Source organism: Ictidomys tridecemlineatus, chromosome X, assembly GCF_052094955.1.
Source record: "Ictidomys tridecemlineatus isolate mIctTri1 chromosome X, mIctTri1.hap1, whole genome shotgun sequence".
Classification (NCBI taxonomy): domain Eukaryota; kingdom Metazoa; phylum Chordata; class Mammalia; order Rodentia; family Sciuridae; genus Ictidomys; species Ictidomys tridecemlineatus.
The window spans coordinates 105,244,216-105,262,768 of record NC_135493.1 but is presented as its reverse complement, the minus strand read 5'-3'; the positions used below and the strand labels follow the sequence as shown (position 1 = coordinate 105,262,768).

Here is an 18,553-nt window from a genome sequence, read left to right as displayed (position 1 = left end):
CCATCTCTCCAGGCGGCATGTGGAGGACAAAAGAAGGAATCATTTTGGAGCTGGGGTGGGGCCGACAGCTGAGTGAGCCAATTCCTAGAAAACTTGATTTTGGCTTGAAATACACAGTCCCAGTAAACACACACTGAACACCACAGAGAGTGCTTAAATGAATAGTATAAAATCAAATGTGGAGTGAGGTTTAGCCAGTGGACAACTGGTCATGGAAGCCCACCTGGCTCTATACCCTTCCCCCTCCAACCCGGCTGCTTTCAGGACAGGCTGGGAGAGATGTGTCTTGTGGGGAATTTGGAAGGGCAAGGGTGGGAGAGAATTGAGTTTGGAGACTGAACTCAAGACCAGGAAATGTGGGGGCTGCCAGTGACATAGGGGACTAAGAATTAGCTCCTCCACTACACAAGTGGAACCCAAGGGGGATCTCTGGGGTACTGTCTTCCAGTGTGTACTGGCAATTACTGGGCCCTGGAGTTCGGCTGCTTTGAATCTCCAGAGCAATTGGCATTCATCAAAGAGCCTGGAGCCCACCTAAACTTAAATCCTACCTTCAGGAATTCCCCTATAAGATTACCTCTCTCACTCCAGCAATCTGGAAGGTGGAACATCACACTCCAGATGACCCCACCTAAAACTGGGGAGAAGCTGAGAATCTTTTTAACTCCAATGGAAAGAATTCTTTAACTTTTCATCAAGATTTTTCTCCCTCTTTTTTTTCTTTTCTCTGTTTAATTGTGACTTTAATATTATATAGACATTTATATATGCTCATATTTGTTTTTCTTCTCATTTTTAGCATTTTTGAAGACAGTTATTTTTCATGAATCATTTTTTGAGGACTACAATGTATGATTGTTATATTTTAGTTTTGCTTTGTACTCTTTTATTCATTTTTTAAATTTTTACTTTACATATATATTTTTCTTTAATTTTTACTTTACATATATTTTTTTACTTTAATATATATTTTTCTTTATATATTTTTAATTTACATATATATTTTTCTGTTTCCCTTGATTATTTTCTCTTTTCTTCTGTTAAGAGTCAATCTCTATTTTTCTTTCACTCTTCCTTTACTTTTTTACTTCTGTCTTTTCTCCTCCTCCCTCATAATCATCACATCCTATATAAACTCTGCTGTCTCCCTGTTCATTACAAGAATTCATAAGTAAAAAGCCTGCACTACAAAACATTTTAATATGATATTTCATGAAGAAGAAATGAAAAATAAAAGTGAAAACTAGCAGAGGGAGGAATTATGCTAGAAGAATAGTTAATCAGAGAATAAATTAATTCGAAGTAAAAACCAGAGATAAATCAAAATGGAAGGTGGTAAAAATCATTTCTCAAAAATAACATTGGGGCTGGGGATGCGGCTCAAGCGGTAGCGCGCTCACCTGGCATGCGTGGGATGCTGGGTTCGATCCTCAGCACCACATAAAAATAAAATAAAGATGTTGTATCCACCAAAAAAAAAAAAACCTAAAAAATAAATATTAAAAAATTATTTCTCTCTCTTTAAAAAAAATAATAACACTGACTGTAAATGGCCTAAACGTATCAATCAAAAGACATATACCATAAGATTGGATTTAAAAACAAGACCCAACAATATGCTGTGTTTAAAAGACTCACCTCATAGGCAAAGACACCCACAAACTGAAGGCAAAAGGATGGACAAAAAACATCATTCACATGGATCTCATAAATAAGCAGGGGTTTCTATCCTCATATCAGATAAAGTGGACTTCAAGCCAAAGTTAATCAGAAGAGAAAGAAGGACATTTCATACTGCTTAAGGGAACTATACATCAACAAAACATTACAATAGGAAATATGTATGCACCAAACAATGGAGCATCTATCTATATCAAGCAAAGCCTTCTCAGTTTCAAGAATCAAATAGACCACAACACAATTATACTGGGTAATTTTAACCTGCCTCTGTCACCACTGGGTAGATCCTCCGAAAAAATAAAAAAATAAAGAAGCTATAGAACTAAAAAATACAATTGAAAATTTAGACTTCACAGACATATGTAGAATATTTCATCCATCAACAACTGAATACACTTTCTTCTCAGCAGCACATGGATCCTTCTCTAATATAGACAATGTTATGTAAGCTATCACATATATTGGCATTAAATTGTAATATTACCTTAATATATTTTTAGCATCTGTAGAGTTATGATAGCTCCCTTTCCATTAATATTAATTTTTGTGTTCTTGCTTTTTTCTTGATTATATTTGTTTGATTTTTATCAATTTTAGCTGTATTATTTCTTCTCTATTTCATATATTTCTGCTCCTACTCTTATTTTTTTCTTCCTACTACCTTATTTGAAAATAATTTGATTGTTAATCTAACTTCTTAATGATACAAGTATTTTAAATTACAAGTGTTCATATGAGTACTATTTCATCCCAGAGATTCTGATATTTTAAGCTTTTATTATCACTTAGTTCAAAGCACCTTTTATTTACTTTTCTTGTGCTTTCTTCCTTGACCTGTGAGATATTTATAAGTGTGCCATTTAATTTTGAAGTAGTTGACATGTGGGAGTGGGGTTCCATGTATCTTAAAGTGATTGATTTCTAATGTAATCAGTCATGCAGGAAACAAAATCTGTATGATTTCAAATTTTTAAAAAGTAATGAAAATGCTTTTTATATTGATTGTATTGGTTACATATGTGTCAAAACATGTTCTTCCCCTACCCTTGTCACTGAAATAAATGAATGAAGAAACTGTCCATACAGATCTACCTCACTTTTTATTAATATTTTTTTAGTTGTAATTGGACACAATACCTTTATTTTATTTATGTGGTGCTGAGGATCGAACCCAAAGCCTTGCACATGCTAGGCAAGTGCTCTACTGCTGAGCCACAACCCTGTCCCTCTCAAGTTTAAAATCACTTTGTATATGCAATAATTAACCACTCATTTCTTGATAGACGTGTAAGTTGTTTCACATTTGCTACTTTGATTGAAATATATATTACTGAACATAAATTTTTAGACAAATAGTGTTATTTCATTATTTTAAAGATGCTTTTAAAAGTTTAAATTAGGTTCAAGTTGAAAGTGTGATGACTTGAAATTTTTGGATTACTAAAATTCCTTCCCCAAAAAGGGTTGCATATTCTCACAAATATTTTATTTGATCAATTTAAATTTGGGGAAAAATTTTGGTACAATTATTGTCTGTTATTGTCTATTTCAATTGTCTGTTTTCTCAGTAGTTTTAACATGAAATGAAACTAATCCCTAATCTATAAAGCAGGATATCTACAGTGATGACTTGAGCACTAGGATTCTTCTGAGAATGTGCTTTTAATTCTGATATGTCAAAAAAAATTTAATTCTGATATATCAAAGATATTTCTCTTTACTTTGGGGAGTAATTTGGACAAAATGATCAGGTATCAGAATGGGCCAACAGAGGAAAACCTTAGTTCATGAAGTTATTTCAAGCAAACCAGACAGCAGAATAATTGCAAACACTCATGCTAGAGATCACAAGCTAAATCATGTTCATAGAGCCTAGAGCAGCTGGCAGTCATGGGTGTATAACCAGGGTTTAACATTAGGTAACGAAGTGTCAGAGGAGAGAAGATTGAGAAACTAGTGGTATCTCAGACAACTTTCTTGTTAATTCAGGGTCTTTACCTTAATTTTAGTCAGGATCTGAAACTCTTTCCTCAGCTGATTTGACACCACCTCTCTAAGACCAATCCCTTTACTTCCCTGAGGTACCAGCGCAGGTGGGTATCAGGATACATCAATTTCTGCAATCCTTATATAGGCTCTCCCATGGTTTACACATGACTGAATTTGAGAAGATCCTCCCAGCAGAAGTGAGTGATTGCTCACATAATCCTGCTCTGCTCTCAGTTCTGGTCAACCCTGATCTGGGATTTCCTTGAACTGCCCCTCTGGGGACTCAGGAAATTAAGGGCATTGGTCCTGAGTATTTGCCCAAAGTCTGTTAAGAGTGGAGTCCAAGGTGCTAATGGAATGTTAGGACTCTGTGTGATTTCTGAAGAAACCACACATGCAAGACATACAAAGAGGTACAATGACCCACCCCGGCTATGAGCTCTGCCCCTCCTAGTGGAGGGGGCTCAGATGTTCCTTTACTATTTCTTCTGAAAATTGAAGGGTAACATGAGGATGCCCTTCATTTAAGGCTAACCCAGGTAATCAGAAAGAAGAGTTCCATTGTGGTGTAAATTTTAAAATTAAGTATAAACAAATAAACAAACAAACTTATATGAGTTCTAAGGAAACCCCCATTTCAGATCAGTGTCAACTCCACAGAGCCCATTCATGTGTAAATCCTGGGAGAACCCAGGCAAAGTTTTCAGGAGGTGATGCACCCTGATACTGGCCTTGGGACCTCAGGGAAGTGAAGGGTTTTGTCTGAGAGGGGTGGTGTTAAGTCAGCTGAGGGAAGAGTTCCAGATCCTTCTTGAAATTAAGGTAAGGACCCTAATTTAGGTATGTGGATATCCCCCACTTGACTCGAAGGCGAGAGTTCTGACTCTGCTGTCAGCCCTAGTAGGATCTAGACCAGAATCATAGGACTTAATGACCTCTGAGTAGTTTCTAAATTCCTTCAAAAGGGACTAAGGCGGGTAAGGATATTAGACGCAGGGTGTTTTCTTCACACCAATAGAGGAAAGGTTCCCAGACTTTAATCAAAGAAAAGATGGAGAATTTGAATGAAGTCTGAGGTAATCAACCACTCTGAACGGAAGGAACATCACAGAGCCCCGCCTCCTGTCCCGGCTGTCTGGGGGAGGGGTGCATGGGAGGATGTGACGCATATCAACTTCCGCCTCTGGCGTTTGAGGGATACGATAGCGTCTGTGTGAGGTGGCACACCACCAGGACAGTTGAGGGAAGAGCCCTAGTCCTTGCCTAGAATTAAGGTAAATAATAAGTTGGGTGTGATGGGACTGCCCACCTCAGACTGGTGGGGCTCCCAGAGTGACCCCGCCTGACGTCAGTTTTGATAGAAATTAGATTGGAGTCATCGGACATCCAGATGATCTCAGAGTCATTCCTAAATTCCCTCAGAGGATTTTGAGAGGGCCAGGGTGTTGACTTCAGACCAGCAGAGGAAGGGTTCTCAGGTTCTAATGGGAGAGATTTGATGCAGTTACCCCAAAATGTCCATAAATGTCCAGACCCACATTCATACTTCTGGTCCAGAGAGGCTACATGTGAAGGTGGATTGATGTAAGGAACCCTGAGTAATGCCTTTGGGGTCTCAGGGAAGTGAATGCCTTAGAATGGGAGCAAGGTGGTATTGTCAACATAGGGATGATTCCTCAGCTCTGCTAGGGGTTAGAGTGAGGTGACCGAGTGAGGTCTCAGGGATCCACAAATAAAGGGTACCACACAAAGCCACACCTGCTGTTAGTCCAGGGAGGCTTTGGGGCAAAGCTGTCAGGAGAGGCATTCCCTTACATTGCACTTCAGAAGCCAAGGAAATAAGGTCATTTGACTGAGAGGGTCAGCCCCATCTTATTAGGGAGAAGTCCCAGGCTCTTCTGGAAGTCAATGTGAGATCCTGTGTGTAGACTTTCTTGTGAACTCAGGGTCTTTACCTTAATTTTAGGCAGAATCTGGAACTCTTCCTTCACCATTTGACACCAGCTGATTTGACACCACCTCTCTAAGACCAATCCCTTTACTTTCCTGAGGTTCCAATGCAGGTGTGTAGACTGAGGGGACTACCAATCTCAGAATTGCAAGGGTCACAAAGAGTACTATCTGCACCTTCAGGCCTAAATGAACCAAAAGCAGATGTATTATGCTATGGCTTCCCTGTCTTTTTGGAGTTTTCAGGAACTGAGACCTTTGCTCAGGGGCAATAGATCTAAAGTCAGAAGAGGGAGGAGTCACAGTTCCTAGCAAAAGTGAAGGTGAAACACTGTGTGATGACTATGAACATTAATTACCCCAGTAAAGATTCCCATGAAGCCTGTGATTTCGTCCCTTTGTGTCTCCAGGTAGATGTGGTGAGGTGAGATTCCCCTCAGTTCATCCCCTGGAATCTCACAAATATGAGGGTTGTAAAATGAGGGGTCATCATCAAAAAAATAGATCATAGGGACCCCAGGTGCTGCTAGGATTCAGTTGATAACCCTTAATGTGAACTAAGAAAGACCCACAACCCAGAACAATGCCACTGCCTTAAGCTCCAGTAAGCTCCAGGCAGATCTGGCATCTAATATCCAAAAGCATACCTTAATTATTTCCACAGAGTCCTAAGGAGACAGACAGGTCACAGAATAGGCACATTGTGAGTTTCTAGAACAGTGATTTCAAGGAAAACTGCAGAGATAGCTTTCAGTAAAGCCAAGGAGTTGTCTCCTAGTTGATGTGGCCCAACAATTTCACTCTCTTTTGTTGTTTGCAGAATACCTGTCTCTCTCCCTACTGCCCGGTCTAAAACCATAATGCCTCGAGGTCAGAAGAGTAAGCTCCGTGCTCGTGAGAAACACCGTCAGGCCCAGACCCAAGGACAGCCTAATGGTCTGGAGGGTGCTCAGGCCACTGCAAGAGCAGGTGGAGAGTTTCACTCCTCTTCCTCCTCTCGTTCCAAGAGTAATCCTCGGAGTTCAGCTGCTGCTAGAACAACTAGCAATCCTCAAGGGTCTTGGAGAGCTGCATCCACCACCACTACTTCTGCTGTTGTTTCATACAGAAGATCTAATGGAAGTGGGAACAACCAAGTGGAGGAAAGGCCAAGCTCTTCTCAAGCCCAGCTTGCCACTGGGCACCTGTCCAGGGGCCGTCTGGATGAGAAGGTAGTTATATTGGTGCATTACCTGCTGTATAAGTATCAAATGAAGGAGCCCATTACAAAGGCAGAAATGCTGAGAAACATAATCCAAATGCACAAGAGCCACTTCCTTGAGATCCTGAGGAAAGCTTCTGAGCACTTGGAACTGGTCTTTGGCCTAGACATCAAGGAAATGGATTCCAACAAGCATATCTATATCCTCATCAATAAACTGGAACTAAGCTATGATGCAAGGCTGAGTGACAATGGAGGTGTGCCCAAGACTGGCCTTCTGATGACTATCCTGGGTGTGATCTTCACAAAGGGAAACCGTGCCACTGAGGAGCAAGTCTGGCAAATCTTGAATGCAATGGGCTTATACAGTGGTAGAGAGCACTTTATTTTTGGCGAGCCCAGGAAGCTTATCACCAAAGATTTAGTGAAAGAAAAGTACCTGGAATATCAGCAGGTGCCCGACAGTGATCCTCCGCGCTATGAATTCCTGTGGGGCCCAAGAGCCTATGCAGAAACCAGTAAGATGAAAGTCCTAGAGTTTTTAGCCAAAGTCCATGATACCATCCCAAGTGCCTACCCAACCTGGTATGAGGAAGCATTGAGAGATGAGGAAGCAAGAGCCCAAGCCAGAGCTGCAGCAAGGGCTCACATAAGTGCCATAGTTAGTGCAAGATCCAGGGCCCTGTCCAGTTATTCCTCCCGCCCCAAGTAAATTCTCAGTCATTTACCACATTGTGGTCAAAAAGTCCACAATCTACATAGTGGAAGGTCAAGGGTGGATCTGGAGACAATACAATGTATAAGAATGTTATTTTCCTGTTCTGTGTTCCTCAACAAGTTTTCAAAAATATTATTCTTGTCATCAGAAGGTTAAAGTACCTTCATATGTAAACTTATGAATGACATTGTTCAAACATTTATTGCTGTGAATGGAATTGAGTAAGAGGGTTTTTTCTTTTGTAAAACAAATTAGGAAAATTTCCATCATATTTATTCATTTAGGACATGACAGCATGGCAGTAAATTAGACATTTCCTAAGAATGTGAAAAAACTCAGAATTGTAAAAGTTGATGTCAAGAAATAGATAAAAAAAAAATAAAAGATCATAAATGGTCTCACTTATCACTGTAATTGTTGTTTTGTACCAGATTATGTTTACTTTATTGAAGAATGTAAAATAATACATTAGAACTCTTTCTTAAGGGCTTATATTTTTCTCAAGAAATAATTGAGAATTTACTCTTTGGGAGGCTTGTTTTCATACCTGAAATGCTAAGATGAAGAGGAATCATCCCTGTACTTATAAATTTAAAGACTTGGAGCAGCCATGATTAAAGGAAGATGCTGAATGTCTCACTTCAGATTGCTTGAACAACAACCATTTATTTCTTAGAGTTCCAGAGGCTGGAAGTCTGAGATCATATTGCAGGTCAGATTCTTGGTGAAAGTTCTCTTCCTGTTTCACAGTTTGCTTATTGTATCCTCACATAGTGGAGAAAGAGAACTCTGGTGTCCTTATTCCATTAACAGAAATTTATTTCTCACAATTTTGAAGGCTGCAGAATCCAAAATCAAAGTACTTACAGATACAGTGTTTGATGCATAGACCACAGTCTTTTTAATGTTTCCTCACATAGAAGAAAGGGTGAGGGATCTCTCTGGGATCTTTATCATAAGAGCACTATCTCAGTTATGAGGGTTCCCCCTCATAACCTAATTACCTCCTAAAGGCCCCACTTCCAGATACCATCACATTGGGGATATAAAATTCAATGTATGATTTTTTTGGGGGGGGGACAAACATTTTGTCCACAGCTATGAGAATCTTCTAACCAAAAGGGCAAAAATCAAAAGAAGGTGAGGTTTTCAATATACATGCCATATGGCAAGGATTTGGTACCTTGAGGAATTGCAAGTCTTTCAGTGTGAAATAATTTTAACTTAAACAGAGTGGTAGGACAGATTAGCCTGTGGAAGTAGTGGGCAGGGGCCCAAACCTCAGATGGTGTGTTCCGGTGTCGAGAGACTAAAGTCTAGAATGGAAAACTGCTTTTACAAGATACTTTTATATCATGAATAAAGGGGAGATAAATCTCTGCCTGGGGAAGGAGTGTAAGATGTCCCATAGTCTGGTCTCCGTGTAAGTGTATAAACGATGATTTGTGCACATCAGCACAAGGGAGTGTCTGAGAAAAAAATGGTAATATTCATATGAGATGGAATGCTTAGAAGCCACTGTGCTGGCATTGCAGTCTTCAAATTAGGACCAGGCACTGTACCCGTTTCCTTTCATAAATACATTTCAATATTCCTCATTCACAAAGAAAACATGAGAAAGGGAGCAGCAGATTATCAAGTCCACTTTCTAGAAGACAAAGAATCAGGCTCATGGAACTCATTTGGAATTCATATTGTTCTCACTCCTCCTTGCCTAGGCCAACCTTAAGCCTCTTAATTCATTTCTTAGTACTCCATAATATCTCCTAGGAAATTAAAAGAGGACCTGAGGGAGCAATGAACTGAACACAGTTGTAATAAATAAAAGAGAAAATGAGAATTAAACATCATTTGAAGAGTGCCTATGGGCATCATTTGCCTAGCATTCACCTGTCCCTCCAGTCCTCTTGTAGAGTTGACTCTGTCCAGGCATGGCACATGGGACCAGGCCTAGAAAAAGAATTACATTGCTCTTCCCCTGAGTCAGCGAAGTGGGTCCTCATGGCCATATATGCATCGTGACCTGACACCAAGTTCTGCCCTACTTCTTTCCATGGATGCTGTATCTGCACTATGTCAAAAGAAAGCTTGACCCTCACTTAGAGCATCCTGACTCCCTACAAATGTTCCCTGTTTTTCACTTCACTTATAGTGGAATCCCTCCGAAAACAAGAGCCCCTTTCACACAATTATTTACTTTAGCAGTGAAATTTAAGCATCTGTTTTTTGTTCTAGATGTTTCTACCCCACTCTCAAAGGATTTTTTCCCCCAAAATTGTCTGTGGGTAGAGCCAAATTTAACATAGAGTTAACTGATTCTTGGGATGTTAACTATGAAGTTAGAGACTTTAGAAGGCAAATAACATTAGTTAGAAAGAAGAAATTAATCTGGAGACTTATTTGAGACTAGCTTTTAAATCCATTCATCACTGAGTACACTTAAGTGGTCAAGAACATAAACTTCTCTTATAATCAGCAAATGAGAAAGGATCAAGGAAGTCATTATGCAGCAACCAACCATCTACAGAGTTTGGATTCTAACAAATCCTGTAGTACCTCAAGGAGAATGTAGTTGATTTCTATGGCTGCAATAACACATTTCTGCAAATCCACATTTTACAACAAAACATACTTCTGATCTCACATATGTGAATTAAAAAATACAGGATGTCTCTACTATATTCTTGTTGTGGCTTATCACAGGCCTATACAAAGCTATGAGAGCCTGGACTCATTACTAGGCTTTGGGAAGAACCTCCTAAACTGACTCAGGTTATTGGAGGTTTTGGTCCTCTTGCGGATATAAGATTAAATTTCTGTTTCATGGCTGAATTCAGCTGGCCCAACCAGAATTCCTCAAGACATCACCCTATTTCTTGTTCATGGGCCCACTCATCTTGAATCAGCAATTGCAATTTCAATATTTCTCACACTTAGAGTCTTCTGACCTTCCTCCTCTGCTGCATATCTTTTCTGCCTCCAACCACAGAAAGATCTTTGCTTATAAGCCTCATGTCATTATATTTAGCCCACCCCAGTAATCCAGTATAATTTCCCTATTTTATTACTGGTTTTATATCCTTAATAAACCTACGAAGTGCCTTTGACCATGAAGCATAACATATTTTCAGGTCTCAAAGATAAGTACATGGACATCATTTTCTAGCAATTATTTAGTCTACCACCAATGTTGAAAATGCTCCTAGCATGCTAGCCTTTATGAAAAAATGTAAAAATAATTCCCATGTTTCAGATGACTTGTTAGTATCTACTCCAGGGGAAAATCCTGTTTTCCCAATATGTGTATAGACAACTGTATAAATAAATGTTCAGGCATATTCATCAAGAGGGGGTAGCAGACACTCACTAGTTAGGATTTTGGTCATTTAATGAAAAGAAGAAGAAAATTCCATGTATTAAGATGATTGTAAAGATAAGTATGAAAAGTTTTACTGACTAAAGAATGTTAACCCCAAGTGCTGATATTCATAAAGGATCATTTAGAAAATTGGTATCATATATGAAAACACTTGCACCAGAAAAATTTGGTGAGTTGCAAGCCAACTTTGGCACTCTCAGAAACCTCTCTGACAATGAGGGGGCTTCTGTCATGCAAATTGTAAAATTCACATCATACAGTGAATCCTCTCCCACCATACTGGGGTCCTAATTAGAATAAGATATACTCCATTCTCATATATATATATATATATATATATATATATATATATATATTATATATATGTGTGTGTGTGTGTGTATTCTACTGTCATGTATAACTAAAAAAACAATAAAAATAAATAAAGTTATTTAAAGAATTTCTTTAAAAAAGTTGCATCATACGGATCACCTACTATATAACTGTTTATGCAAAATTTGCAAGTGCTGATCTACTTTCTGTCTTGCTTTCCTTCTATCCATATAGGGATACTACATTCCAAGTTCATTAGTACTTAGGAAGGTTCATTTGAATCTTTTCCACTGAAACAATGTGTGTCATTTCCAGCCAAGGTATTTGAGAATTGGTATGTCACATCTATGCTTTCAGGCAGATCCCATGCTGAATGTGGAGTCACACAGTGGAAGCCAGTCTGGTTCCCTGATCACCTGACTGTGGAAATCCCTGCATAGTCATATCAGAATTTATGTGCACAAGAAATAAACTTTTTCTGTATTAAAACTTTCATATTTCAGCTTCTTCCATTACATACATTAACAGTTACTTTATATGAATATACACACTGTTTTGTTATGTTTTATTTAAAATTTTTAATAACAAAAGTAATAGTACCTATATTGTGGTTGCTGGTGGTGCTGCTGCAAAAAATCTAACAATACAGGTAAATAACAATTCCCTTTCCTTACTATATTCCTCTAAATTTCTGTCTTCCTCATAAGTAATCACAATCTAAAATATTATAAACATTATTTTAAAATATCTTCTGGACCTTCCTTTACAGAGATGTACTAGAAAAAAAAGTCTGCATTTTAACCTATGTGTGTATGTGTCTGTGTGTGTATGTGTGTGTGTGTTGTGTGTCTGTGTGCGTGCACACACGCGCTGTTCTGCCTGTTCTTGACCTTGTCAATTAATTAAATAAATGAAGGATCTTTTTTATGAACATACATATAGATCCATATTCCTCTTTTAACTACTCCATAAATTTCTAAGGTGTATATATGCTATAATTGATTTCACAGTTCTCCTGATGAACACATAAACTGTTTTTCATCTGTTGCTATGACTAATAAAGTTGATATCAACATCATCAAACAGGATTTCTTGGGAAAATATGAATATTTTCTTTTGGAATAGACAGAAAACTGAAATTTGGGTTACAGTGAAAAGAGTGTGATGATAATAAACTTGCATTAATATTGCTGAAATTCTGTTCCAACAATGCTATATCAATTTATGTTCTTACATATTAGGTAGAATTTCTGCAGTGATTTCTGCAGTATTATGAGGCATGCTTTAAAATTCTAAAATTTAAAAATGTCAGTTAAGACTATTACTTTGAGAAACAAGGATTTGGTCATAATGATTCCATGCCAGGAAATATTCCAAAGGAGACACTTTATGTTAGTGAGGAATATCAAGGTTTGGGGGTAGAACAATTTCCAGAGTCTATGAGAGAAATCAAAAGCTAAACCAAGTCAAGAGGGTTCACAGAAGATGGCAGTCAGGTTCTGAATTCAGAGTTCAGCATATAGTCAACAAGGGGTAAACAAGGGACCAAAGGAGAGAAGATAAGGAATCTTGGAGGGTCCTGAACAACTTATACAAGTAGCTTAAGGAATCTCTCAATCATCATTACCAGTCTGAATTTATAGGGTGATCTGCATGAGCAGATATATCATATAAAAGGAGCACAGGAATGCTTGATACATCTCTCTCAGAATCTCCCCTAATCACTGTTGGGTAATGTATAGCTAGCTCTCCTGTGTCACTGAGTGGTGTTTTTGATGGAATCTGAGAGAACCATACATCTTCACTACTCTGGTGGGCTGTGTATCCTTGCCATTCTCAACTGCAGCTGTGAGCTCTGTTGATGCATGCTGGAAAAAGTTATTTCTTTTCTTGTACACAGTGCCTTTACCCACTGAGGTTCGTGTTGTGTGGTGAGGATGGTGAGTGATGACAGTTGAAACAGGCCAGAGAGTACTAATGAGCAATGGAAAGTAGCTTCTAGGTGCAAAGAGTGGCAAATTGGAGGGGAAATTCCCTTACACTAAGTGTTTCTGCAAATAAAAATTTGTGGATTTGTCTCAGGAAAAAAAAAAACCAAAAAACTAGATGCTATCCCCACCATGGTGCCTCCTTTGGTTCCTGAGTTCTTTGAAGCTATAGGGCAGGTGGCTTGTGGCTCTGTTTGGTGGTATATGTTGCCACCAGTTACTGCCTAGGGTAGGAGATTAGCCCTAGGCATAAACCTTTTTAAGGATATGTGAAAAATTACTGCTGATGGTGCTGTCTATTGTCAAATTGACTAGAGGTGATGATGATATGTGAGATCAAAATCTCTATCTTTCTATGCTTTTATTAGTACATTATAGTTATACATACCAGTGGGGTTCATTTTGATATAGTCATATATGCATAGAACTCAATTTGCTCCATTTCAGTCCCCAGTGCTTCCTCTTTCCCTCCCCTTCACCCTCCCCCTTACCCTTTCTCTACCCTATTGATCATCTTTCTACTTATCTATTTTTTAATTGGTGATGTAGATAGATAGATAGATAGATAGATAGTATGTTCATAAATGTTCATGGCATAATCTCATCAAATTTAATTCATATTTCCTCCATTTTTCCATCCCTCTCCCCTCCCCATCAATCTTCTTCCTCTACTCCATTGATCTTCCTACTATTTTTGTAAGGTCCCACCCCTTCTTTTTTCTCTACTTTGCTCTAGTTTTTGTAAATGAGAGAAAATATTCAACCCTTGACAAAAGCTTTATATTATTGTAATAACACTGACATAACCAATTTTAATTTTTAAAAAATATTTCATCATCTATTCCCAACATTTTTAAAGGATCTGTAATAAATTGTATTAAGGTTCACTGAGAAGTGAAGGCATTGTACCAGAGTGTTAGCAAGTGAAGGCATTGTACCAGAGTGTTAGCCTTAGGCCAGCAAAGGGAAGAATCCCAGGTCCTAACAAAAGTAAAGGTGAGGATCCTGAGGAAGATTTGGGAGAACTACCCACACTAGCATGTACTATTCCACCCAGAGTCCTGCCTCCTGTGTAAGATCTGAGGCCTCCAAACATGGTTGTTAAGTGCAGGCACAGCTTCACAGTTGGGGTGGAGGTGGGTAGGACAGTATTGGAAAATAGAGGGTTTGGGCCTTGGTTCTAAGGCTTCTGGACTCATTTTAGCAGAAGGAAAAGTCTCAGGACCTTCCAGGAGTCAGGTTTAGAAGCCTAAGTGAGAACTGAGGGTAATACTTCCTCCAAAACAGGGGGGCGGGGGGGTGGGGGTCAGCACAGAGTTTCACCCTGACTGTCCATCCTTGGAGGTCCTAAGCAGAGGCTGTAGGTAGCAGCTTTCCTCTACTTCCTCTTCTAACTTCTCAGAGTAGCTAGAAATGGATTTGATGTAAGCAAAGAAGCCTCAGGTCATCAGAGGAAGTCTAGATTCTGCCATTCGAGGTAAAGTGAGAAGGGACTGCCTGTCACAGATTGAGAGGGCTCCACCAGATCCCAAATAGGAATCACTTAACTTTTTGAATTTCCCCAGTGGGAACTCTGGGAGCTATAAGTATTGAACCAGCGTGTTGGCATCAGGTCAGTAGATGGAGTTATCCAGACCCTGCCACATGGCAAGGGAAGAACCCTACAGGAGTTCTGAAGAAACTTCCCTCTTCAGAGCAGGGGGCCTCATAGAAATTTGTCCCCGATTTCAGCTATGGGAGGTCCTTTATTTTTAAATTTAATTAAGTTTTTTATTTAAACCCTTTACTTGAAAATGATTAAAACACTTTCATATTACAGAAAAATTGCAAAGATAATACAGAAAATTCTCCTATACTGAAATTTCACTTTTTCTATTGCTAATATCTCACATGAATATGGTACATTTGTCAAAACTAATGACCAATATCCATACATTGTGAAAACTCAAGTCAGTACTTCATTCAGATTTCCTTTATTCTCCCTCAAAATCATTTCTTATCCAAGGGTCCCATTCACAGTACCACATGGCATTTGGGTTTCTCTATATTGCTACAGTTTTTCAAATATTGCTTGTTTCTGATGACCTAGATAGTTCTGAGAAGTAATGGTCACATATTCTAGAGAATGTCCTTCAACTATGATGTGTTTGATATTTTTCTCATGATTAAATTGGCATTATAGGTTCTTGTGATGAATACCTCAGGAGAAATTTTATCCTATTATTTTAAGGGTATATACTATCAACATGATTGATTTATCACTGGTGATATACACCTTGACCACCTGGCTGAGGTAATGTTTGTCAAGTTTTTCCACTGTAAAATTACTCCCCCCCCGCCCCCCGCCCCGCAGCCCATACAATACTCTTTGGAAAGAAGTCACTATCTCAGCTTACACTGAAAGGGTGGGGAGATTTGTTCTATTTCCTTGATGGTGGAATAGTCATATGACTACTTGAAATTATTCATAAAATATTTATTTATTCTTGATTTATTTAGTCATTCAATCATTTATTTATATCAGCATGAACTCATGGATATTTATTTTATACTTTAGGTTATAATCCAATATTTGATTATTTTGTTGCTCAAATCATTCCATTGGTATTATAGTCTTGTTTCTAAGTCCTCTCAGTAAAGTGAGCTTGTGAAATGTTTATTGTGTGTGTGTGTGTGTGTGTATTTCTGTATTTGTCCATCTATATATGAAGATTAACATGAGTCTAATGATGTCTCCAACTCCAATCTAACATCATCTGTTTCATCTAGCCTTCCCCCTTTACTAACCTTTATGATAAAATTGGCTCCCAATGTTCAACATCTCTATACTTATTTATTCAATACCAATATATTTATTTAAGATCATTAGCTCATAAACTTGTGAAACCCAAGTTTCCCAAGAGCATAGTCTCTAAAAATGGCTTCTTTTTTCTTTAGTCTTACAATAACCACTCATTTCCAAAATTATTTGGGTCATTAGCTCCTTTTTCTCATCCTTTTGAGGGATACCATTTTATACATTTGCAATACAACTAGATTCTTCTGTTGCACTGTGCATTCCACATTGTGATACCCAGATTTCTGAACTGTTTTTTTTATACATTAAGGTTCACTTTTTGTGCTGTAATGTTCCATGGGCTTAGAAAAATGCCTAGTGCCTCAAATTCATCATTATATTATTATACAGAATAGTTTCATAATTCTAAAAAAAAATCCTGTGATTCATCTATTCAACCACCCTCTGAACACCCTGGAAACTACTGAGGCTCTTTAGTTTTGTCTTGTGGAATGTCATATAAATGAAATCATATCATACATAGCATTTCAGACTGCCTCCTTTAACTTAACATGCATTTAAGATTCATATTTTTGTATGAATTGATGGTTTACTAGTTTTTGTTGCTGAATAGTATTCCTTTGTGTGTAGCACAATTTATTTATTCAATCACCTATTATGGACATATTGCTTTTTGATGCTTATTAATAATGTTGATATAAATATTTTTGTGCAATTTTTGTGTTGACATAAAATTCTCAGATCGGTTGAATAAATATCTGGGAGCACAATTGCTAGATTATATGATAAGCCTATGTTTAACTTTATAAGAAACTGCCAAACTTTCCAAAGTGGATGCACCATTTTGCATCCCTGCCATTGTTAGTATGTGATGAACCCAATTGCATCTTCTCTAGCATTTGTTATTTTAGTCCTTTTTAAAGGTGTATACTGGTAAATAATTGTTGTTTTAACTTATGCTTCTCTAATGACAAAATACATTATACATCATTTCATCTCATCATGTATTTTCTATTGTGAGATGTTTATTCATATAATTTGCTCATTTGAAAACCAGGGATCCATATTAGTTACCTAGACCAAATGTACCAAATTCGGTGGTTTACAACAAAATAAACTTGTTCTCTCACAGTTATGCCAACCAGAAGTCTGAAATTAGAGTGTCAGAAAGATTGGTTTCTTTTGGAGGCTTGAAAGAAAGAAGACATTCCATACTTTTCTCTTACCTTCTGGTGGCTACCCAGCAACTCTTAGCATTCTTGGTTTATATACCAATCCCTCCAATCTGTCTCATGTCTTCACATGGCCTATCACCTCTATGCAATTGTTTCAAATCTTCTGCCTTTCTCTTAGGACACCTGTCATTGGGTTTAGGGCCCAGCCTCAATCCAAGATGATCTCCTGTTGAGCCCCATATCTTAATTACATCTGCAAAGACTCTTTCTCTACAAGGTCACATTCACAAGTTCCATAGTTTAGGAGATAGACACATCTGTTTGGAACCATGCTTCAACCTATGACCGGCTGCTTGTTTTATTTTTGTTGAATTTTAAGAATTCTTTATATATTCTGGATACCATTCAACTCATCAGATATGTGTTTTGCAAATATTTTCTCCCAGTTTGTGGCTTGTCTTTTCATTCTTTTAGCAATGTCTTTCACAGAACAAAATTTTTTTATTGTTAAATCCAATTTACCTTATAAAATAATTTATAAACCTAAAGTCACATGGATTGTCTTCTAGAAGCTTTATAGTTTTACATTTACATTTATATCTATAATCCATTTACAGTTGATTTTTGTTTAAAGTGTAAGTTTGTGTCTCAGTCCTGCCCCCCCATGTGGATGTCCAATTAAGTACCACTTGCTGAAGAAAAACTATGTGTGTATATATATATATATATATATATATATATATATATATATATAATTTTCATTTTTTTCTGCATACCTTTGCAAAAAAATATTTGTCTATTTATGTGAGCCTCTTTCTGGGCATTCTATTCTCTTTGTCTGTTCTTTCACTAACACTGAAGCCAGAATTAGACAGGCAGCCAGTATAGATAAGTAAATCAAGTCAGGTCAGATCAAGGAGGCCAATTTGAATATGCAGAAGTTGGAGACTGCCCACTGAGGGTTTGAAATGTCTTCAGAGCCCTTCCTCCACCCTATCAAGATAATCTGCTCCAATCTGTTGCTAAGGTAGCCTGCCCCAGGAAAGAGAGAGATAAGGGGAAGAGGGCAGGAAAACAAAGGAATCCTAGGATACTAGCTATGGCCCCCTTCTCCCTCCCAGGAGAAGTCTATTTTACCCCTTTTAAAATAAACCCTGTTTTATATGCTTGCCTTGGTGCGCTTTTCTAATGTCCAAACTTCAACATGTGAGGGAGCAGAACTCCAATAACTGGTGGTATCAACACCGTGTTAGATATTGCTTTATCTTAAATCTTAAAATTGGGTTCTGTGAATCCTCATACATTTTTTCAGTATTGTGTTGGCTATTCTAAGATCTTTGTTACCTAATATCAGAGTTAGATTC

At 37.9% G+C, this 18,553-nt stretch overlaps 1 protein-coding gene and 1 long non-coding RNA gene across 2 annotated transcripts in view; one reads left to right on the top strand and one right to left on the bottom strand.

Moving 5' to 3' along the window:
- LOC144371646 (uncharacterized) overlaps positions 1 to 18,553 on the bottom strand; it is a 217,573-nt gene that overhangs the window by 73,817 nt on the left and 125,203 nt on the right. The gene's annotated exons all lie outside the window — the stretch shown is intronic.
- LOC106144622 (melanoma-associated antigen B10) lies at positions 4,853 to 7,892 on the top strand. Its single transcript, XM_040288148.2, has 2 exons — positions 4,853 to 4,943; positions 6,440 to 7,892. The coding sequence occupies exon 2, from the start codon at positions 6,480 to 6,482 to the stop codon at positions 7,530 to 7,532; it is 1,053 nt and encodes a 350-aa protein (XP_040144082.1). The 5' UTR covers positions 4,853 to 4,943; positions 6,440 to 6,479; the 3' UTR covers positions 7,533 to 7,892.

Bases quoted from the DNA above. Each gene is read 5' to 3' on its own strand.
- LOC106144622 (XM_040288148.2), top strand. From the start codon at position 6,480: ATGCCTCGAGGTCAGAAGAGTAAGCTCCGTGCTCGTGAGAAACACCGT.